The sequence below is a fragment of the Petaurus breviceps genome, unplaced genomic scaffold (assembly GCF_028583685.1).
Source record: "Petaurus breviceps papuanus isolate PSGF00001 unplaced genomic scaffold, PetGlider_PUasm1.0 156, whole genome shotgun sequence".
Classification (NCBI taxonomy): domain Eukaryota; kingdom Metazoa; phylum Chordata; class Mammalia; order Diprotodontia; family Petauridae; genus Petaurus; species Petaurus breviceps.
In genome coordinates, this window is record NW_027185720.1 from 2,645,770 (window position 1) to 2,671,064 (window position 25,295).

At 36.1% G+C, this 25,295-nt stretch overlaps 1 protein-coding gene across 1 annotated transcript in view; it reads left to right on the forward strand.

Moving 5' to 3' along the window:
• TRHDE (thyrotropin releasing hormone degrading enzyme) overlaps positions 1-25,295 on the forward strand; it is a 504,503-nt gene that overhangs the window by 344,275 nt on the left and 134,933 nt on the right. The window contains exons 8-10 of the mRNA XM_069081944.1: positions 13,492-13,557; positions 14,265-14,452; positions 24,918-25,006. Of these exons, the coding sequence (XP_068938045.1) occupies positions 13,492-13,557; positions 14,265-14,452; positions 24,918-25,006 (343 nt within the window). The remainder of the gene's footprint in view (positions 1-13,491; positions 13,558-14,264; positions 14,453-24,917; positions 25,007-25,295) is intronic.

The following is a 25,295-nucleotide window of genomic DNA, read 5'->3' on the forward strand; positions in this document are numbered from 1 at the left end:
TTTTTTATCTTTTATTTTTTTATATAAAATAACTATTATTATATATTATATACAAATAAAATATATACAAATATAGAATTATAATATTGTATTATATATGCATATTATATTATATATGCATGATATAAATTTTAAAGATGCAAAATTAAAGTCAATCACAACTATTGTATACCTACGGTGTGTAGGGCACTTGAAAAAGATAAAAAAAAGATAAACTCTACCCTTCAAGGAGCTTATTAAGATTTAGCAGAACCAGTAATATATGGACACAAATAATTATGTTACAAATTAGAATGATCTAACGGCATAGAAGATCAGTGAAGAAGACATTTAGGGAGGGAAGGATGACTTTTAACTTGAGGGTCAGGGAGAGTTTCATGGAAAAGAGGGAGCCTGATCTTGGCTTTACTGGAAGAGGTAGATTTTGCCTATAGGGAGGTACAAATAAGGAGACTCTTCTAGGTCAGGAAGACAGCATGTACAAACGTGTGGAGATTGAATAGGGCAATAAAACACCACAGAGTCCATGTTGGCTGGAAATAGTAGTTATGTGTGAATTAAGTAAATTCAAGAAACTCTAAATGTATAATAGTATGTAAGTGTACATACAAAGACCTCACAATTCTACTGGAACATATCACATCAGTATATACCAGGAAGTAAATATGAAGGATATGCAAAGTATTGATATAAAGAGTAACTTAGTATTGATTGGGTGATAGGTGAACTAGCTATCTGAAAGTGCCGTAATATTTATATTGTTGCTGTTCATAATTGCAAATACTTCGACTCAGTTCTGCACTCTTGGCTTATTCATGTCTTGCAAATACCAAATGTAGCGAGATCTTTAGAGCAGAGGTGTCAGATTTATTGACCTGCAAACCCCTACAAAGTTTGAGATTGCAACTGAAACCTTAGATTAAAGAGGCAATTAGGTAATGATTAACAAAATAAAGTACAGTATGACATAGATTATGTTAATTTGTGGTTTCCTAAGTCAACATTCAAGATTCCTTTTTTTTCTTTTTGAGCTTAATACCACTGCAGCAGGGTATCCAGGGCTGATATAGAAAGCCAATGTCTGTTAAGATACATCACCAAGATAATGGTGTTAGGAACACTTGAAATAAAATGTAGTGTTTTTTTTTAGAGAAACTGTGTAAGACCATGAAAGTTCTACCTTCCTTTAAAACTTTTATCATCTCTCCTGTATTGAAGAAGGCATGACTTCCTAGTAAAGAGGAAATTGAACCAAATGATCATTTAATGTGCGTGGACGACATCTAGCTGCTATATATGACTCCATTGAATAACACACTTAACAACTACTACATCTTATAGATTCTTTCTCTAATGTCCTTGAACTTAACTGTAATATTGATAGAAACAGAAGGCAAAGGGGTGGCCAGGTGGCTCAGCAAGTAAGAGCACCGGCTCCAGTGTCAGGATGACCTGGGGATCAAATCTGGGCTCAGATACTTAGCACCACACCCAGAAATAACTGGCCGTGTAACCTTGAGCAAGTTACTTAACCCCGATTGCTTTAAAAAACAAAAGAAACAGAAGGCAACAAGTTTAAATCTAGAAGTCATCCAATGAACCATTGGGTGAAAGTGGTATGTATAAAATATATTGACATCCTCCAAGAAAGGTACACACAACCTAAAGATATTAAAGAGAAGACTGTGACTGAATATATTAGGAGACTTACTGGCATTCTGAAGTCAAAACTGAATAGGAAAAGCACTTAACACCTATGTAATGCCAACTATAAGGTGCTCTTTTGAAACTGGAAAATGAATCATAACAAATTATTCTAACAAAAACACACAGAGGATTGATATTTCCTCTCTAAAAGGAGGAGGAGGAGAAATGATAGACTTTCTTAGAGCACATGCCAAACAGGTCAGATATCTATAGAGATGCTTTTTGAACATGCACATATCAGTTCACTGAGCAGTAGTCAATGCTGATAACAAATACGTGCTGTTGGATTTGTCAAATGTAGCTGAAAGCAATTTACCTTTGTTTTGGCTTTATGGAATAGATAACATTCAAGAATGGAACAGAAGTATCTTTTATAGGGAGTATTTCAAGGAGGTCTAAGGCACCATTGCCTGGTCAGGGTTGGAAGACAGTGTAAGTAATTTCTTAAATGGGGGATCAGAAAAGAAGTTCCCAATCCAAGCAAGAAGCTATAGGAGGTAGAGCTTTGCTAGGGTGAGAAGGATTCTGCTGGAGGTAGAGATAGGTGGTTATCTGGGACATCATTGGTTGGTATGAGTGAAGAGGAAAACTGAACAACTTAGTTAATCATACATCAAACCAATGGCTGCCATATGCATTTGTTTTGCGAAAGAGGAAGGATCTGATGGTAATTTAGTATTTGATCTTTGCCACTAGAGATTATAGAAAGGTTTTTATCTTCAAAGTACCCAGGCATAAATGACCAATATAAATAGGTGAGGAAATGCTGAGAGAGAGAGAGAGAGAGAGAGATTAAGTAAGGACTTATTATGTGTACATACAAGGAGCTATGCTAAGCATTGGAAATGCACATATAAGCAAAAAGAAAGTCCCTACCCTCAAAGAACTTATATTTGAGTGTGGGGGGCAGATAGCATATAAAAGGGAGCTAAAAAGAGGGAGAAGGGGAGATGAGGAGATTCTATATCCAGTGATGTGAATGCTTCCTTGAATGGACTTTCAGAAAGGAATTTGTCAGCCAGAACAAGAGGCTTTAAGGAATAGAGGTGAGAAGAACATTGTTGGAGGACAGAAGTGGAGTGGTGGTCATCATGGGCTAGGATGAGTCAGAAAAAGAAAACTGCTGTATCATTGTTATTGTTTTGTTCAGTTGTGTCCAACTCTTTGTGACCTCATAGACCAAAGCATGCCAGGTCCTTCTGTTCTCCACTATTCCAAAATACAGTATAAGTTGTAAAATATTAGTGATTATCAAATGCCTACCAAGATATGACCTGGTAACTTGCATTATACATCAGCAGCTCACTCCCCTTCATTATCTGAGAGACGACAAATCATTTTATTATAACTATAGAGCTTGAAAAATCTTGTAAAGCTAAATGGATAAACTATTGGAATGGAGCCTTTGTCATAGATCCACAATTTCCCAGATATAGCATTGATAAAAGCACTATTATTGCCAAATATTCATAATCTTAATATTCTTAATAATAATCCTTATAGTCATAACATTATGATATATATGCTTTGTATTATGTATATACAATGTAACACATATATGCAATATTATAGTAATGTTATATACAATATAATGATATAATAGTCTTAATATTGATAAGAGATAGCTGGTAGCTCAATAGATAGAACATTAGACCTGAAGTCAGCAAGAACTGAGTTTAAATCCAGCTTCAGACATTTTCGAACTGCGTGACCTTGGGCAAGTCACTTAACCTTTGATTGCCTGACGATTTGAACTGAATCCACTGGAGAAAGAAATGGCAAACCATTCAAGTATCTTTGTGACCCAAAATGGGGTCACAATGGGTCAGACATGACTAAAACAACTGAACAAAAACAAATTCATAATCTCCAAGATACATGGAACAGAATTCTTTCAAAATAGAAACACAAAGAGAGAAGATATAAAAATCATGTCAGAGGAGAAGGAGATATCCTGTGATGCCCATTGTCTCACCTGCTATTAGACAGTGTACTTTCATTGAGTCTTCTGAAGATGAGCATCCATCCCATTATCTTTATTTAACTAATGAAAATTCTTTTATCCACCTGTGCACTAGTCCATAGGGTGTTAAATATGAAAAAAAGAATAATAGCAGTAGAGTGACTTGATCTAAGACTGTTTCTGTCTGATCTCCTTTGAAAAAGCTTATAACTGGATAATCATGACCAGCTGGCACTTACTTCGTCCTTTATGGTTGTCATGGTACTTTTCATCATATTGTCATACAACAGTATATGTTATTATCACCATTTTACAGATGGTAAAACTGAGCCTTAACAAGGTTTAATGACTTTCCTGTTGTCAGGTAGCTAGTAAATATCAGTGGTGGAGTCCAATGTAGGTCTCTGTTGACCCCAACTTTAGCCCTCTTTCTAGTGCTTGACTGCTTCTAAGCCTTGGTTCTGTCATCTGGAAGATGACAAAATGATCCCCAAGGTCCCTAACAAATTTAAATATTATGATCCTATAAACAGAGCCTCATGGACTGCTCATACTTGGAGAAAGGAAGAGGAAGCAAATTAGTGACAGTAAATAGAGCAGCAGTGTCATGGAAGTCTAAAGGAAGGGAGGGTGTCTGTTTCAGTTCGATATCCTGTAGCTTACTTTTCCCAGTCATTTATCTCTCCATTGCCCTCTGGGTTATCTGTAGGTTTGATTCATTTGCTATTGGTGTTCCTTGGTTACCAGCCAGCCAGGCTCATCAGAGGAATCTTCAGGAATATATGTTTTACAGCAGTGAACCTCAACCTCTCCTAGGGCAGTTAGGTGACATAGTGTATGTAGCACCCAGACCTGGAGTCAGGAAGACCTGAGTTCAAGTCTGCTTTCACACACTTACTGGCTGTGTGACCCTGGACAAGTCACTTAAGTCTGTTTGTCTCAGTTTCCTCATTTGTAAAATGAGCTGGATAAGGAAGTGGAAAAACATTCAAGTATCTTTGCTAAGAAAACTGTAGATAGCGCCTGTGTGGACACAACTGAAATTACTGAAAAAAGACAGCAGCAGCAGCAAACAACAATCCTCTATATTGTTATGGCCTCAGTTCATTATTCAGATGTACCACCTGTCCAAAGTCTCTATGTATGTCTGTCCAAGTGTATATATGAATGGGAGTGGCTTTTGTGAAGCCCAGTGATTTAATTCATCTAGCGAACTCATGATATGGAGTCTCTCTCTACTGGAACATGTTGGCAACTCCTATGTAATTTATAAACTTCAAGAATTGCCTGGGGCGGGGTGGCCAGGTAGCACAGCGAGTAAGAGCACCGGCTCCAGTGTCAGGATGACCTGGGGATCGAATACAGGCTCAGACACTTAGCACCCATCCAGAAACATCTGGCTGTGTAACCTTGAGCAAGTTACTTAACCATGATTGCTTAGGGGTGGCCAGGTGGCTCAGTGAGTAAGAGCACTGGCTCCAGTGTTGGGATAACCTGGGGATCAAATCCGGGCTCAGATACTTAGTACCATACCCAGAAATAACTGGCCGTGTAACCTTGAGCAAGTTACTTAACCCCAATTGCTTTAAAAAATAAAATTGCCTGGGACATTTGGAAGTTAAAGGGCTTCACCTCTGTCATGTTACTAATCTGTGTCAGGGATGGAGCTTGAACCCATAGTCTTTCTGATTTTCAGACCACATCTGGATCTCCTATGCTGGGTTGCTTCACACATGCAAACCTCGCCATACCTTCCCTTCCACACTCACTCATACATGTAACCCTTTGATCAAAAATTTCTGCATAACATACACTCCATGGAGCTCCCAGCCTCTTAAAATCATTTGCCCCTCTCTAAGTAGAACAGGGGGACTTATGGTTCTGCTTCATTTCCCTAGATACAACTTCAGTATTCTCACTTTCATTATGGTAGCACCAGCTTCCCTTATTAACACTTGTTCTCAAAAGGCATCAAGAACAAAACAGGTTTTATAAGCACAGTAAAGGATGCAGGCAGAGGGACTCATACTTAAGCCTGTACATCATCAGGACCCTCCCTTTCCTTTCCAATACTCTATGTGACCCTAGAGAATTGTGCCGCTCTTCATACTTATAGTACTGTCAAAGAACCCCCTACAACCTGCCCCCCCCCCCAAATAAAAATGATTCAGAGTCTTGATAGAAAGTTCTGACAGTACTCCCTCTGGTGGCATGCCTATCCCAAGGGATGTGTATATTTCTCATGACTTAAAGTTTACCACAATTGGGGCTCCAAGTCAGGGGAAAAGATGTGGAACCCAGACAGAGTCAAAAGTCTGAGAGGTAAGATACTCTCCATGCTTTGAAGATCCCCTATCTCCTTCCCAGCCCTCCACCCCAGGATAGCATAAAGTCCCTGAGATTTACAGCATTGCCCTTCGTGGAGACCTAGAAAGGGGAAAATCACTCAGGTTTTGTCCTTCCATGTCTCCCCCTGTACTATCTGATTGCGTTCTTGCTCCACCACTTTCATATTACTGCCCTGTTCTTGTCAGGCATCAGGATGCTGGCTTGTGCCAGAAAGTGGTGCTTTTTCTTTCCAACTAACATAATAATCCTTTTTTCCATTCATTTTCCCCTTAGATCTGCTTTGGGGGGGGGGCAGCTAGGTGGGGTAGTGGATAAAGTGCCAGACTTAGAGTCAGGAAGACATGAGTTAAATCCAGCCTCAGACACTAGCTGTGTAACCTTGGACAAGTCATTTAACACTATTTGCCTCAGTTTCCTCATTTGTAAAACAGCAGGGTTGTTGTGAGGAGCAGAAGAGACAGTTATAAAATGCTTAGCCCAGTACTTGGCACATAGCAAGTGCCATATAAATGCTAGTTACTATTGTTATTTTAATTATTAGCTTCATCTCCTTGCTAGTAGATAGTACTAGCTTTGGGACATCTTGATTGGAATCTTGGCTGAGTGCGTCATAACTTGCCCACAGCTTTCTCTTCTTGATATATCTCATAGCTTTTCCTTTCATGCAAAAGACTGCTTCAAGTGTCTTGGGAGCAGCACACCATTTAAGTGAATCATGCATTTTTATCAGTTTTGTTAGTTGTGTCAGCCCCCCAAATCACAATTTTATCTAGGCTATTTCTCAGACGAAAGAAACATAATTTGTTGATGGGGCCTATATTTGTATGTTTTCTGTCTTGGTAGAACCTATGTGAATTTGCACCCTTTTGGCATTGCCCAAGAGAATGTGTCATTTTTCAGATATAATGAGACATCAGAATAGAAGCTTTTGAAGTTGTTTGAATTATTTTGATCAGTTATCTAAGCTCATTTTATTTTATTGCTAGTTTTGTGTTAAGTGGCTGAGGCCGGATTTGAACTCAGATCCTCCTGACTCCAGGGCTGGTGTTCTATTCACTTTGCCACCTAGCCACCAATCTAAGCTCATTTTAATCAAAATATTAAACATAGCATCATCTTTTATTCACCATATCTCTCAATCAGCACAGTGATTGAGAAGATGTTGTTTACTGTAGATTATTTCAAACAGAAGCCTTCTTATTCCTTTCTCATACATTGATCAGATATGTTCTCTATATGTTCATAGATGATATATATATACATATACATATATATATATATATACATATACATATATATATATTTAAGGATGTTCAAGTAGGCATATGAGTTAGGGGGCCATTGTCATATTCTCTGACACCTTTTTGATATTAAGACATTTCTTTCCATTCTTTTGAAATCTCTTTGTACTATCTTGAAAATCAACCCTTGAATGCCTTTAATTTTTTCTCCTGGTCATATTTCCTAAGTTATCTTGAGTGCCATTTCTCTTTCTCCATGTAACTCACCAAATACTCTGGGGTTCTAGCAAAAATATGGCAGTTTCACGGTCAGGGATAATGAGAATGTAAGTCACTATAGAAATGCTAGCAGATCTGTTCCATTTCACATCTGTTTGTTCTCATTTCTAATAAACTGATTAATTCACAATGAATTCTTTGGCCTTAAAACAATTAAAAATATAAACCATTCTTCAATCTTTCCTTTATCAATATATGTAATTTATTTAAATAAGCACCCATATTTTATTTTTATAAAAATTTACATTAAGTTTTTCCTAGGATATTGTTCTTATATATACATATTATAGTCTTCTTTTAAATGTTTTTTCAATTACCAAGCCTTACTTTTTCTCCTTCTCATCTCTTAAGCCTCTTAAAAAAACAAACAAATAAAAAGAAAAAGTACATAAATCCTGTATCATATAAGCATAGTAAAACAAAACAAGTTCTTATATTAGCAACATCCAAAAATGTGTCTCATTTTGCATATTAGTTCATCTTATCTTACTCATCTGGTTGGCAGGATTATTCAGTCCTCTGGAATCACAACTGATCATTGTATTGATGAGATATTTTAAGTCTTATGGAATTATTTTTTGATATTGATACTATATGTTTATTTTCATTTCACTGTGAATTAGTTTATATATAATCTTCCTGACTCCCTCCGGAATCATCTCTTTCTTCATTTCTTAGAGAACAATAATACTAAATTACATTTATATACTGTAATTTATTTAACCATTCACCAATTAACAGCCCCTTCCTTAGCTTCCATTTCTTTGTTATTATGAGAACAGCTATAAGCATTTTTTTTTTACCTGGCAATCCAACAAAAGGTTGATGGCAGGGTAAAAAAAAATGCCTTCATTTTAAAAATTTTTTTTTTGTTTGGGGGGGGGGGCATGATTTCAAATTGCTTTCTGAATGACTGGACTAATTCATGATTCCAATTTATATTTATGTATTTATATCAACATTTTTCCTGCAGCCTCTTCCACATTTACACTTTTTTGTTAGTTTTGCCAACCTGATGGATGTGAGATGAAAATTTAGAGTTTTTGCATTTCTCTAATCACGAGTCATTTGGACCATTCTTTTCATATAGTTATGCTAACTTTTTCTTTTCCTTGAGAGATGATTGTTCATGTCCTTTTCAATTGCGGTATGATGCTCACTTTTAAAAATTCTCATCAGTTCCCTCAAGTATCTTGGAAATTATACTTTTACCAAAGAAACTTGTTGCAAATTTTTTTTCTCACTTAACTGATTCTCTCCTAATCTTAACTATATTGGATTAGTTTATGTAAAAACCTTACTTTTATGTATTCAAAAACTTCCATTTTATCTTTTTTGATATTGTCTCTCTCATTTGGTCATGAACTTTCTTCCTATCCATAAATCTGAAAGGTAATTTCTTTGTTCCTCCAAATTTTTTTTAATAATGTGACAATTTATGTGTAGGCCATGTTATTTGGAGCTTATCTTAGTATAAGATATGAAGTGTTGGTCTAAATCCCATTTCTGCCACACTGCTGTACAGTTTTCCCAGGAATTTTGATCAGATAATGAGTTTTTACCCCAGTAGCTGAGATCTTTGGGTTTTTCAAATACTAAACTTATTCTTAAAAATAATTCAAGTGTTCAGTCTCTTGGATTGAAATTTTTTTTAATAGCTTAGAGTCTTTTTGTTTCATTTCTACATGTTATATGCCTGGTAATTACCTTTTTCCTTTCCACTTATTATTCCTGCAATAATAATATAAAGCTACAATTATGAATCCCTCAGATAACATTGATTGGTTCAGTAGCTATTAAAACAATAATTAGTATGTAGGACTGTTGCCTTTTCTTTTTAAAACAAAACAATATTGTTTTAATGATTTGAACCTAAGTAACATTATTCATGTTGTTATGAGTCCACAGCAGGGAAATGAAATTATGAAAAAAAAGACTATTCTTAACATCTAGTATAAACTCAAACAATTAAGTCCACATTTGAAAGTGATGGAGTGAGTCACCTTCCTGATCACCCCTTGGTGTAAATTCAAGATTAGCTAGGATTAGAGTTGGATAAAGATAAACTTCTTTTGATTACTATTTAACTGCTATTTTCCATAAGGTAACCTACAACATGATATGTTTGGCTCCAATTATCAGGGTAGAAATTGCTTATGCAAATCAATGCAAGGCAATGAGGTGTGGAGAGGATATCATTATTATTGGTTGGTGCTCATGAAATTCTGATGACCTGAAGTTAATGACAGCCAAACCAAGAAAGGGATTATTAGCAATGAAAATGTGCAATTACCTGCGTTAGAATAGAAGGATCCTATGTTAACATGGGCTCCACTGATGACATGGCAGCTATAGGTCCCTGTTCATATTATAAATACACACATATATATTTTTCCCACATACCTGTGCATATATATATATATATATATATATATATATATATATATATATATATTTACACATGAATATGTATGGGTGTTGTGTGCTTTGTCATGGCCAGTGGGTTTTCAATGTAATGATATATTGGACATATAAATGAGAAAGCAAACCATCTGCCTGAAGTCCACGATAGGAAGTAGCATGATGTTATGGCATGAACTAGAGGACCTTTATTCAAATTTCAATTCTGCTTCTTTTTCTGTGTATGACTTTGGGCAAGTCACTTAACCTCTCATGGCCTCAGTCCTGTAAAATGACAGGATTAGATAATCTCTGAGATACCTTCCAGTTCTGAGTCTATAATCCAGTACTAAGTTAATTCCTGTAGTTTTTTTTTTCAATTTTTAATCTAAATGGTGGCTCTCTATGACACGTGTGGGGGAGGTGGGAAGGAATAAGCATTTATTTAGTGCTTACCATGTGCCAGGCATGGTGCTATGAACTTTTACATGTATTATCTCATTTTATCCTTACAACCAGTCTGCCATCTAGGTGCTTCTGTTATTCCCATTTTGCAGTTAAAGGAAACTGAGGCACAATGAGGTGAACTATGCTGCCTAGGGTCACGTTGTAAATAGACTGTAATTGAACTCAGTTCTTCCTGACTCCAAGCCCCCTCACTCTAGCCACAGCTCCAAGCAGTAGAGTAAATTACCTTAAAGAGATATAGGGACTGGACCTGTTCTTTCACTAGTAAAGAGAATCCCCAGCTGAAGAAACATCTTTTATCAGTTCCCATTATCACGTTCTCTATAGCCTACAGTTTTAGAGAGTGACTTGGGACACTAAGAAGTTGTAACGTGCCCAGGGTCACAAACTCAGTACATGTCAGAGGTGGTACTTGGACCAGGGTCATCCTAACTTTAAAACTATATCTCTTTCCACTTCCACCATTCCACACCAGATCTGCTTAATGTTTGTATATTTAGCCTTTAAGTATATAAGAACATTATATAAAATAGTATTTGTTGTCATCAGTATTATTTAACAATTCAGAATAGTTCATTGTCATCACTATGAGTACCACCCATTGCCATGTTCTAGGTTATTTCCTTTAAAAATGTGCACATATTCATTTCAAGTTTTATTTTTAGGTAGAGTTTGATGTAATCAAGAAATGACTATAGAGTTAAAATTAATTAGTGCATTTGGAAGGAGAGATTAAATTTAAATTAATGGAAATAACCTCTCTGGATTTGATAATCAAGGATTCTGATCTCCACTATGAAAAATGTTAGATCTGTGTCTTTTTCTTAAAGAGTTAGCATTTACCTGTGAATTTAGGCTTTCCTCTCTCCTCTTCTTCCTTCTCCTCCCCCTCCCTTTCTTTCCTCTTCTCCCCTCCCCTCCTCACCCTTGCCAAAGGCAACCATGACACAACACAAGTTTAAAATCCCTGCTATATGTGAATGCTGCATGAACCCATTGTTTTTAAAGCTCTGATTATGTAAATGGCAAAATAAAGATCAGTTAGAGGAAAGTGGACTAATAAATAATTCAGGGCTGCAGTTAAATGCAACTTTTGGCTTCTGTGTTAAAATCTTTTCATGTGTTATTTCTATATCCTAAATGGAGACTTGGAGCCTTTCTATGGCACTGTCTTTTACCCCACAATGTTATTTTTCTGACATTGCTCAGCTGAGACATGGGCAGTTGCCCAAGTCAGCTTTGGGAGTTGGTTTCTCCAGCTTGTGATGAAATGAGAGCTACTCCTTGTGGTGCTATGAGTGATTGACAAAGACTGAATCTGTCTCCTGGGCTAGAGTTTGTACAACAGAAAATGTACTTAGCAAATTTGAATTAGGCCAGAAATATCCCATGCAACACAAATCACCACTAAGAGGATATTCGTCCAGTTTCATGTAAATGAGGACTTCGTCTTCTGCCACTTGGTAGACCTCTGATTTACAATCAAATATACTATTTCCAATTTCCTTCTTCCCTTTGAAGTCAGAGAATTGTATATCCAGTAGCCATAACTAAATGGCAGATTCATAAAGATAGAATCGGTGACTCTGCGAAAAAAGGACTGAGGAGAGATAGTACCCATATTGCAGAATGTAAGCTTAATGGTTAAAAATGAGGACTGGGAGTTCCCAGCCCCAAAGTGGGGCTGCATATGAGACAAACTCAGTGCTGAGTTTCTTTATTGGATATTAGTTTGTAGGTCAAAGCTCTGGAAGCAAATACACATCATTTTTTATAATAGGCAGCCTGTCCTCTGCAGAAGGGCTCAGAGACTTCAAAGCCAATGCAGAGATGGTACAAACACCTTTGGGAAAGTCCCCTCCTTCCTCCCCACTCCAGTGCTTTGGTCTTTTGGTGCCTGAGAGGAGAGCAATAGAGAATCAATCATATAATCTAGAGCTGAATACACTTCCAGCCAGGTCACAGCTGGACAAAGCCTGTGACCAGGGGTTCTAATAGTAAGCCCCCCCCCGCCCCCACACACAGACATGCACACACACAGAGTGAGAAAGATATGCTATTTCATCTTAGCTCCTCCATTTCCTGGGGGTATAGATATCCGTTAATGTCTCATAAAGAAAATATTTTAACATATTTTGGTTGATTGAGTTCTCTTCTCTCCTTTCTGCTAAGGAAAATACTTTTCTCTGAGGCTTCAAGATGAGGGGCAGATGGGCTCTTTATTTCTCCCTTAAGGATTTCAGAGCAGATGCAGCTTTCTGTAGAACCAACAGGTCCCTTACATCAGCTATAGGTTGACCCGCTACAAAAAAGGAAGAGATTTCACTAGGGATTGTTTTCTTTTAGCAATGAGTCAATAAACATTTCTTATGTCCCTACTGTGTGTCAGGCACTGTAGTAAGCTCTGTCAAATTAAAATTAAATTCCCTTTAATTCCAGAAGAATTTATGCAGTATCTGTCATATGCCAGATATTCTATTGGGTGGTGGGGAGGCAGAAACCCAAACCAAATCTAAGAAATCCCTGCCCTTAAACAGCTTATTTGGCGAAGTGGAGGGATGATTGCATGTATATAGATGATTAAATCTAAAATATATACAAGCTAATTCCTGAGAGACAGGTATTAGCCACTTGGTAAGTTTCTTATAGAAGATGGCCTTTGATTTGGGCTTTGAAGGAAACTAGAGATTCTATGAATGGGAAATGAGGAAGGAATACGTACCAGCAACAGGGTACAGCTTGTACAAACGGAGAAAAATGGCAGATGAAATGTGGTATGTGGAAAATAGTAAGCAGGCTAATGTGTCTAGAAAGAATCATGGTCTCCCTTGCCCACATTTTTAAAAACAATTAGTATCATTTGATGAATTAATTAAAAACATGCTACAGGTGAATCTCAGTAACATTGTAATTGGTAATTTTAATCTTTTTAGAAAGTATCATCAGTATCTTAGTGTCTCCCTCTTTGTATTAATGGAATTCCTACAAATGGAGATAGTTAATCAAATTCAGAAATGAGTCTCAGTTGGTGAGTCAGTAATTATTTGGACTGCGAATTGTAATTACTGATTTATATTCTTTTAGGATTATTTAACCATTCATAAATATGGCAATGCAGCCAGAAATGATCTGTGGAATACGCTGTCAGAGGTAAAGTATGTTTTGTTTATGGGTTGCCAAATCTTACCTTTGTATTCTTTGTGTGTGTGTGTGTGTGTGTGTGCGTGTGTGTGTGTGTGTATGTGTGATGTTAAGGAGAGACCATGGTATATGATTGCAATTGGACTGCTTAGTACACTATAGCATTTCTGCTTCCCTTTTCCTCAGGCTGCCTTTATTGTTCATTTGCTATGGAAATGACCTCTGGCTTGGACACTTAAAGCTACCCATGCTCTTTGCATTCAAAATACCCACAGTAATAGAGTTACCTTTTCCATCAGAGTGCCCATACTTCCATTGAAATAGAATTCTGATATGGAGGTGCTTCTTATATTAAAGGCAGAACTGTTGGAAGTTTCAAAATCAGACATAATCCTATATATATGAGTGGCAAATGCTTCATGGTCTATTAGACAAACTGAAGTTACTTAACAGTGATACTCTAGGTCCTTCTTGCTCCAACAATAAAATTGCTGTTTTATCTTCCATTACATTAAAACATTAATGTTCACAAAGTCATTTTATGCCTGAGGTGGGCAGAATGCCTTCCCTTAGGTTAAAGGAAATTAATTTCACTTGTACATGTTGGCATCACTGATTTTGAATTTAAAATGTACTTTGGAGAGGTAAACATTTAACAGTAGCTAATTGCTAATAGTACTTTAATAAATTAGTTTTTTAAATCTTGGTTTTTATAGGCTTTAAGAAAGAATGGAAAATATGTAAATATTCAAGAAGTGATGGACCAATGGACTCTCCAGATGGGTTATCCTGTCATCACCATCTTGGGAAATGGAACAGTTCACAATATGATAGTCATTACCCAGCAACATTTTATTTATGACAGCAGGGCTAGAGTCAAGACCACTGAGTTTGGAAACAACAGGTATTAAGTCTTTTTGAAAGAATTGAACATTTTGAAAGTTAAATCTGTGTCTTGCTTTGTTTTTTGATTGTCTTTTATCATCCCTGTTAAAAATGATTCTTTTAGAAGAATCAATATGGTAGCCACGGGATCTTATCACTGGAGTTATAATTTTCTATAGTTTCATTTCCTTATTTATATGAGCATTTCATTTTTAGTTTCATTTAGCTTTGTTTCTCACTTCAGTTGGCCATCTGACCAATGAATAGTGGACTCAAATGACCACATTCCAGAGCTAGTAATTCAGTAGTTAAGTGACTTTTCAAATATAAAATTAAGACTTGTAAAGTGCTTTATGAACCTTAATGCACTACATAAATGCTTATTATTATTTATAATAGCACAAAAATTTAGCTTTTCCTGGATGCAAATAAGTTTGATGAACTAGAAATTATACCACAAATAATAAAAGTAAAGGGGAAAAGACCTTTAAAACCAAACATCGAACAAATTACTTTGAACAGAAAAGGTTTCCTTTCTAATTATATCAAGTTACTTTCAAAATGACATCAGTAATATAACTACTTTGTATTGAATGATGCTATTTTTCTCCATTTTGTTGTTAATGGAAATTATATATACCATAATTTGGTAATACACTTAAATGATTTTACTTTGAAAGTCAGCTACTTGGCTCTGTGCTTGGAACACTGGGCCTGGAGTCCAGAGGACCTGAGTTCAAATTTCGCCCCAGATGCTTACTGCTTTTATGAACTGGGCAAGTCACTTAATATAAATATATACATATTTATATTATTTATATATTTATATTATATAATATATCTCTATATTATATAATATACATATATAATGTAATATGTAAAATAGGGATAAAATTAGTACTATCTCCCTGGGTTGTTGTGAGGATAAAATGCAATAATATTTGTAAAGTATTTAGCATAGTTCCTGATGTATAATAGGTACTTAATAAATATTTGCTCCTTTTAAAATGTGACATTCTGGATTATTTGAGGATTGATTATTTAGTTTGTAGGTAGTTCTCTTGTTTAATTCTCCTCTTTACCCCATATGCCATTTGGTCCAGTGATAATTTTAACATCAATATTTGAAAGGAAAGATAAGGCAACACTCAGACCACTCAGTTCTACTACTTCTTAATAGCCCTAGCAAATAGATTTGAAGAGAAAAATGATTGAAATTTAGGTGTAAAATAAAGTGCTTATATTAGATTATCTATGCTTGTTCCATTTTTCTTTGAAAATTAAGAGCCACCAGTAGCTTACAGACTTGGAGTACACATTAAATATAATTTATTATCTATAAGAAAAATGAAAATCATTCCCAGTAGGCTCGCTCCAAGATTGGCTGTATAAGGGCAAGCAATCAAGAGATTCATGGTTGTTTTCTTGCGTCTGAATTTGGAAGAAGGTTTAGGAAAGAAGCTGGTCTTAAATCATGGCCCAAATAGATCAGACTTCACAAGTTGTTCACAGGAAGCAAACTACAGATTAGACATGCTTCTGTATAAGGCTTCCTTAATGCTTTTACTGTGAGGATCTGCTAGGCAGGTACTTCTATCCACTCTCATCTGTGGCTCTCAGAGCCACTGTGCATGGAGATTTGTTTCTACCCTAAAGGAAAAGCATACCAGTTCTCTTGCTAAGGCAAAAGTTTAGTTCAGTACCAAATAATTTCTAGCCAGCAATCCTCTATGTAGAGACACATCACTCAGAATCTCTGCCTGCATTCTGATCTAATATTACCCTAATTGTCCCCCTCTATCCCTAAGCTGTTGCCAATTCTCATTTTTGATACCTGCCTAATCCTTCAATCTTGCCTGACTGCCTGCACTCCTGACTTATTATTTACCCTGATCATTGTTATTAGTGTGTAGCCTGAATTTAGGCTTAAAAAATTCAGTACTTTTCTTTGACCTTCTTTTCCTGTATTTCCCTCCTCTGGAGTACCTGCCTGTTTCCATAGCGCAGATCTGGTTTGTGAGAGTCATTCTAATGAGTAGGAATGCAGCTTCTGGGTTGCATTTGATCAAATGGTTTGCGATCTCTTAGATAATGTTCTCTGTGTATCATGTAAAAACTCCTAGGGTATAAAATTAATCAAAACTTGCAGTTACTGTGTATTCCATCTCTGGAATAGACTTTTCATCAATTTCTAGACATTGAAATTCTTCAAGACCTCATTCAGATAATACGTCTTTTGAGAAGTCTTTCATTGTTAAGTCAACTAGCATTTATTAAGCCCTTCCTTTGTGCCAGGTTCTGTTAAGAATGGTGTGAAGAAAGGCAAGTATGCTTTCTCTGTCCTCAAGGAGCTTACATTCCAATGTGCAAACAACTACACATACACATTTAGTAGAATGTAAATAGGAATTAATCTCAAAGGGAAGGTACTTCAGTGGGAGTGGTTGGAGTAGAGGTTGGAGGGGGACAGAGAATGGTCTCTTGCAGAAGATAGATTTGATCTGAGGCTTAAAAGAAACTACAAGGCAGAGGGAAGGACAGCCAGTGAAAAGCCATGTGCTCCTGTCTCAATGTTCTGCTGTCCCAATCAGAAGTTATCACTATTGGAAATTCTGAATCCATCTTTTGTAATTATCTTGCTCTCTTTTGTGTGATGATTTTGTGAGTCCATTTTTATTATCTTCCTTTCCTTCAGTAGATCTTTGAAGGCAGGTGCTGTGTTGACTCTGTGCATAAACCGTGTTCTGTCTTTGTTGAAAACATACCATTCACTAGAAAGGAGAAAGAACCATAGTTGAAATCCCTGATGTCATCAATTTTAAAAGAAAATCTTGCAGTTTTATATTTTCTAAATAACAATTTATAATAGATTTAGTTTCATGTGCAATAAATTTTATTATGCCATGTTATGGAAGTGCTTCTTTTATTTTATCATTTAATAGCTAATTAATTCCACAAATTAAAAATTAAAAAAAGAAAACAACTCTTTATATTTAGAAAACTTGAAAGGACTTACCTCCCAAAATGACCAGCCTTTTCAAGTCCCTCCTCTTCAGAGTCTGGATTAGGTTAACAGCCAGTGCTGGTAAAGTGGGACTAAACTACTTGGCATTTAAATAACAGTTGAAAACTCCCTTCCTCCCCATTGTTAATTATCCCCATCACATTCCCACCTTCATCTGAAGGTATAGTTTTCAAACCATCTCTCATGCAGTAGTTATGTTTGATCATTGGAAGGGCTGTTTTAGGGAACATGGATTAGACTTTCTGTCTAGGTTGTACCTAGAAGGCAGAACCAGGAACGGTAAGTGAAAGGTGCAAGGAAGTAGATTTAGGCCTGAAATAAGTGGGATGGGGGCAACCTCCTAACAATTCGAGCTATATTAAAGTGGAATGGACTTCCCCAATAGGTGGTGAAATTCCTCCTAGAGTTTATGCAATAGCTGGTATACGGTAGAAGACTGCATGCATATGCAAGGAATCAACAAGTATTTTTAAAGACCCTCCTTTGGGCCAAGCATTGTGTTAAGTAGGCACTAGAAGTAAAAAGACAAAAATGAAACTTCTTGTAGTCAAGGACTTTATGTTCTAAGAGGAGATTCAGATACATAAATACATTTACATGAAATGTAAATTTCAGATCTATAATTGTATATAAATGTAAAGTTAAGATCTATAAACTGATGGAAGACTTCCAGAATCCAATAGCTAGTGTTGGAACCAGATCTTTTGACTCTGAGACCAGTGCTTTAATTCCTGTACCTTGCAGTCAGAAATTTAGCATGAGGTTAGATAATTGCCTTCATGGACACACTGGATATTTAACAAACAGGCTGCTACCATTCTAACAATATACATGATTAGTTATGACTCAGAATCAATTTTTCCCCTCTTCGTATAATCTCCTGGATCTTTAATATACAATGTAAGGAATTGATTCTGCACTAAAATTAACTTCCCCTATCTTCCAGAAATACTGCAAATTGTGTATGCATCTTGAACCAAGTAGTATAATTCATTCTATATTCTTACTTCCCCAACTAATGGGGATAAACTTATTAACAAGGTATGTCTCATAAAAAATAGTGCATAGTATTAACTTTTTCTATGATAGATTTAATTCTGTTTTCTATATTTTTATTTTATTTACATATTTTGTTTTTCCATCACCTTAATTTTTTAATTTATCCCTTGTGACAAAATAAAAGAAAAAAAAATAGTTTAGCAAAACAAACCAGTACCTCATCCATATCTAGCATTATAAGCAATGTCCTTTACTCCTAATCCCCCACTTCTGCAAAACAAAAACAAAAATTGATGGAGTTATTTAATTCAGTTCAGCAAACATTTATGAATGGCAATGGATAGATGTTATAGTGAATAGAACTCTGGATGTAAAAATCAGGAAAACCCTCACTCAAATCCTGCTACAGACATCGATTAGCTAAGTTACATTCAACAAATCACTTTCTATCTTTCAGCCTTGGTTTCCTCATCTGTAAAATGAGGGACTTGCATTTAGTGGCCTCTGATATACCTTCCAGCCTAAATCTATGGCCCTCATAAGCATTCTTCATGTGTGAGACATTCCAATTCAATAAGCATTTATTTTCCAACAAGGCAATGCCCTACATGCTGAAGGTACAAAGGCAAAAATAAGATATAGTCCCTGACCTCTGGGAAATCACATTCAATAGAGAAGATATGCTATGTAAAAAGAAAAGGAAATAGAAGATAGCCTGATGACTAATGACCAGAAGATGGGGAAGGTTTACCAAAAGCAGTAGCAATTGATTTGGGTTTGTTCAGGAGACAATGGATTCCTAGAGAAGTGAGAAGTGTGTGCATCATGAGCATGGGGTTAGACATGTGTTAAGACAAGTCTGGAAAGGATGGTTTAGTTACTAAATATGGTGTGTAGACAATCGATACAAGAATGTGAATCAAATATTTGGGATGTTGAGTCCTTTGTTTTAGGCTCTTTCTTTGCTTTTTTTTTTTTTTTGAGGGCAATTGGGGTTAAGTGACTTGCCCAAGATCATATGGCTAGTTTACATGTTAAGTGTCTGAGGCCGTATTTGAACTCAGGTCCTCCTGACTCCAGGGCTAGCGCTCTCTTCACTGCACCACCTAGCCTCCCCATTTAGGCTTCTTTCTTTAAAACGAAAGTAGTGATACAAACAGCAGGCTGTTAAATCATGTAACTATGAGATTACTAGAAGGACTTCTTTGAGTCCTGTCGTCTAAGAATTCTGCTTACCGTTTGAATTTTCTTTCTATCCAAAGACTATAGTATTGGTCATAGACAGTTGAAATTTCTGGGCCATTTCCACAGAGTCTTTCTTGAAGTTTCATTCAAATCTATCTTACTTTTTTTTAAGGCTTTGTGCTTATACTTAAGAAATTTCAGACTGTTATCAGAGTATATTTTGTTTAAAAATCTTCAATGACACATGCATTTATCTTTTATCTAAATCAAAATCTAATGCATTCATGAATACAATCATGTAGTGGTTTTTTTTCTGGGTAGGATACTAAATTAGAAAGAAATCTTTGGATATTTTGAATTTCTTTATTTAACACATAAAATGAAGCCACTAATATCCATGCAGGATTGAAGATGCAAAAATATAATCCATTTTCAGTTAATCTCCTTTTCAACATAATCCAGTTTTGTTTTAGGCTGACTTTCTCTACACACTACCCAGGCATCTTCACTCAGCTGTCTTCAGGGTCTTCCGGCCTTTTAAGCTGTGATAACAAAGGACATAATTGCCATGTAGTCATTGGTTTTTAAATGGATTTTATGAAAACTACAAATAATTGTTGCATGAAAAATTCAGAAAAAAACAATTTTTTTTTATCTCTCAAACATTCAGCCCTTTAAGAACATATGCATACAGAATCTGGATATGCTTGCTAACTTACAATCTTGAAATCAGTCCTTGAGGAAAGCATAGAATGGTCTGCATGTGCCCATGGGACCCACACAGTGTTAATGCTAGAAACCATATAATACAAAATGTATACTTTAAAATACTTACAGTTCCTGAATTCATATAATCCAAATACTGTATAATTAACTGATTTGCATCTGAACAGCTACTTGATGCAATATCTCCTGTTTAGAAAGTGTCCTTAAATTATAAGGTAGTTGCTGTAAACAACACACAGGTATGGTTAAGGATCTCATTTTCCCTCTGTGATTTAGGCAGTGTTGTTGTAACCTAGAAGAGAGAAACCTGCCAATTTTTATTATAATCTTTTTAATTTGGTTGTTTACTGGAATAACAACCTGTGTGGACACAGAATGAAAGGACCCAATGATATTTCCTTTACGGCCTTATTACATGAATGGTAATTGAAGTTCTGCAATGAAATAAAAGCTCTTTGGAAGCAAAGTTGTATAGTGGGGAACCCAGGATTCAGCACCTGAAGACCTGTACTCGCATCCTGGTTCTATCATTTACTACCTATGTGGCCTTGGACCAGTTACTTCCTTCGGTGAAATTCAGTTTCCTTCTCTGCCTGGCACTTCAAAAACAACTCTGCTTCTCTTTGTGTAGCAACGTTGAGTAGATTTTATCTTTCCACTGCTTCTTTATACTAACAATCCCCTCTAGGGTTTGGGAGAAACTTGATATTAGAGAGGTGGATAATGAGTACAGAAAAGTATTTTTAGCTGTAATCTTATTGAACAAAATTTGGATTGGATTGGATTGGATATTTAAGTTCTGATCATAGCTCCCAAGATGCCTACCTTGGACACAACAGGGAATAGTTTTGAAGCCAATACGGGTTGAGTACAAATTCTACCACTAATTTTTATACACTCCATTTCCATATTGTTTTGTGGTCATTTAGCCTCTGAATGCCCCCAGATAATTATATACCATTGACTTATTTGCATTAGATAGCAAGTTTCCACATCAGGAGTTCCCCATGTAGATAAAATCACATATCTTTCCTCTTTCCCCATTTTCCCCCTGAAAAAAAAATTAACTTTGACTGCAAGTTTACCACCATTATACTTACTCTATGGTCCTTCTGAGTGAGAGCTGTTGGTTTGGGAAATCTCTTGGGACTCTGAGTCAGTTCAATTAACTGATTATTTAATTATAAAAAATTACATAAATATACTTTGGAGAAAGTATTATTTTTAGAAAAGGGCAAAGGTTAAACAAGTCTTAAACGTAGCGCTATGAGGTGTCTGTCCTTTCTCTTGCTTTCCTTACAATTAGTCCCTGCTACTTGCTAGCGCTACTATACTATCTAAGGTGCTTAAGGGAATGTGCTGAAGAAGAGACATGACCCTTGTCTGTTAGAGTTTTAGGATTTATAGAAGTCATTGTTGCAGCATAATATGAAGCAGCAAGCATGCCCCTGTTTTATTCTTTTTTTGCTTTTTTTTTGGAGGGGCAATTGGGGTTAAGTGACTTGCCCAAAGTCACACGGCTAGTGAGTGTTAAGTATCTGAGGCCAGATTTCTGAACTCAAGTTCTCTTGACTCCAGGGCCAGTGCTCTATTCACTGTGCCACCTAGCTGGCCCCGACCCTGTTTTATTCTTAGCACTTCTTTTATTTGGCCCAACGTCCTACACATAGTTGGCACTCAGAGTTGTCATTCAGTCATTTTTCAATCGTGTCTGACTCTTCATGACTCCATTTGGAGTTTTCTTGGCAAAGACACTGTAGCGGTTTTCCTTCTCTAGCTCATTTTGCAGATGAGGAAACTGAGGCAAACAGGGTTAAGTGACTTGTCCAGGGTCACACAGCTAGTATGTGTCTGAGGCCAGATTTGAACTCAGAAAGATGAGTCTTCCTGACTCCAGGCCAAATGCTCTATCTACTGGACCACTTAGCTGCCCCAGGTATTCAATATATATTTGGTAATAAAGGTTATTATTTTGGAATCCTGACTTTTAAGCTTTTCATTTTGACTTTCTGCAACAGTAAATTCAGGGGTGCAAGATTATAATGAGTGTCCTTACAGTTTTCTGTTTGAGCTGTTTACATTACAGAAACACATTTTTTTCTTTTAGGAAAATGGAATACTGAATGGTGGCATGGGTCAAATCATATTTCTGTAGTTTGAATTCAGCCAAAGGGCCGTACTTGAAGACCTAGAGGGCCATATGTAACCTCGAGGCCACAGGTTCCCTAGGTACCCTAGGCTATCCTTGTGAAAAATTTCTCTATAGATATGACCCGATTTTAAAAATCATGCTGAGATATTGCATTATATATGACTTTTCAAAAGTGGTTTGGTGGGGGGGGGGGTGCTGGAAAGCCTCCTTTAAAAGTAAAACAAAACAAAATACAAAACAAAATTTTCATTCTGCCTTGCACATACTCATCATAAAAGGATTTTACCTATTCACTGTAGGCTTTTTCTACACCACTGCATTTTCTAAGGACTTTTCCTATTATTAAGAATATAGTGTGATTCTCACTATATTTCTGAAATCAATTTTTATCCCTAACCATAACCAGAAATTGGCCTAATGGTGCTGATATTTCAATATGGAAGATTAATGGTCTAATGAAGACTAAGGGAGAAACAAACAAATCTATGGTGAAAATGATCATAGTTAATATGTTATAAACCAATATGCATCACTATCAAGTCTACCAATGCTTTTCATTAAGTTGCTATAGTTTCCCACAAAAATGATGTGGCCGGGCCTCAAGACAAGGGACAAAATATGGTCAATGGACTTTTGATTGAAAAGGTGGAGAATATGACCCTTAAAGGTTTATGTTTATCTTTATTAAGTAACATTGTGCAAGTGACTTTAACTCCTATGCTGTTCTTCATCTGCAAAATAAGATAATACTCTTCTCATTGAATTGATATGAGCAATAATTAATAAGGAATACTGAAACTTTATAGAATCAGTGTTAATTAATCTGTTAATACTGAGAGACAATAAGTTAATTCTAAACAGCAGTCTGGATGAGGAACTCATTTCTGTTTCTGGTTTATTCCAATATTTGAATGGAACTGAGTGATATATGGTATTGATCAAACTCACGGAATTGAAGTTAGCTCATTTCTGCTGTTGTAAAATGTAAATCAATCATTCACAAATCAGATGGCCTTTATTGTTTTGATTCTTTTGACTTCTTAGAAATTAACCTTAATTTTAAAATCAACATGTTATTATCATGTTTTATTGCCTACCTCAAGGAACTGTAGTTTCATCATTGTGGGGATAGTCCCCATCAATTCAGATTGTAATAATAGCTGATTCTGATGTTGGGGATATGCTGGAGGCAGCTCGTACCAGCTCATAAAAATCAGCTGTTATTTTTTTTTTAAGAAGGAAGTTTTTGTTGGTATCTTCTGTTTTTTTACATCATTATAGTTATCCCCAGCATCCCTTTCCCCAACCCCTCCTAGAGAGCTATCTTATATGATAAATAGTATTTTTATTTTTACTTTTTTGCAGGGGGGAAGGCAGGGCAATTGGGGTTAAGTGACTTGCCCAAGGTCACACGACTAGTAAGTGTTAAGTGTCTGAGACTGGATTTGAACTCAGGTCATCCTCACTCCAGGGCTGGTGCTGTATTCACTGCACCACCTAGCCACCCCAATAAATAGTATTTTTATGAAGAAAAAAAATCAACATAACTGATCAGTATGTAGAAAAAGTCTGAAAATGTGTATTGTGTAACACCTGTGGACCTCCTACCTCCATGAAGGATTGGTTGGGACATCAGTTGTTGAATTTTCAGTATAATTTGGAAATCAGCAAATGATACAAAGCAGAGCTAGATTTCTTGTTTTGCTGATTGTCTAAATTTCGGAAAGTGAAGAATATTGAAGAATATCACATGTATATTCAGAGAACTTGTTATTAGGCATTTATCAGTACACTTGTTACTGATGTAGCCTTTTAGAATTGCAAAGAACCTTGTATTTTATTGACTTTGAGCTTTACCCTAATCCTCTGAGGAAGGTACCCATTTTACAGAGAAGGAAACTGAGGTAAAAATAAGTTAAGTGACTTGATATTTGCAAGTGTTAGGGTGGGGAATCAAGCCCATGCATCTCTCACTTCTAAGCTGAACAACCATTCCATTATACCACACTATCTCTCACTTGGCTTAGAGTGAACATTTCTGAAGTTGCTGTTAAAAAAAGCAAAATCCAAAGAACCCAAAATAAAAATAAATCCCTAACCTTTCTAAATTTAGCAACATACACAATCCATCCTTGGGCCTTTACTTAAGACTTTTTTTCTATTCAATATAGCCTGGCTAATCACCTGTGATGTCCTGGAATAACTTGTCTTTGAGGCCACAGAAGCATGCCACATTGAGACCTCCAGCAGAAATGTATTATAATAGTCTTCCAGAAATAGTCTTTTGATCTTTTGAACTTAATTTCCTGTAACATACATGAATTCCTTTTGTATCTTCTGTTTTTAATATAATTTCTGTTGCTGTTGTGTTCTTAACATGTATCCTTTATTTTGCAGTTACCTATGGCAGATCCCATTAACTATTGTAGTAGGAAATAGGAGCCATATCTCATCAGAGACAATTATATGGGTGTCTAACAAATCAGGTAAAGATATCCTTCCTCTGTGGGTTTGTGTCTGAACTGTTCCTCTAGGTTTGATTGGATAGCAATTTAGGTGCTAGGAATGTGAGCCCAAGACAACAAGTTTTAAAAGGGGAGGAAAGGAAGGAAATCATCTCTGTCTACTAAATTAGAGGGAACAATGAAAAATCTCCTTATAGAAAGACTTTTGAAATCAATAAATATATTGAGTCCTTCTTCTGAAGAATACTAGCTAGGTGGTCTGAGGCAAAACATTTAACTTCAAAGTCTTCCCTTGCTAATTTTCAAGGAT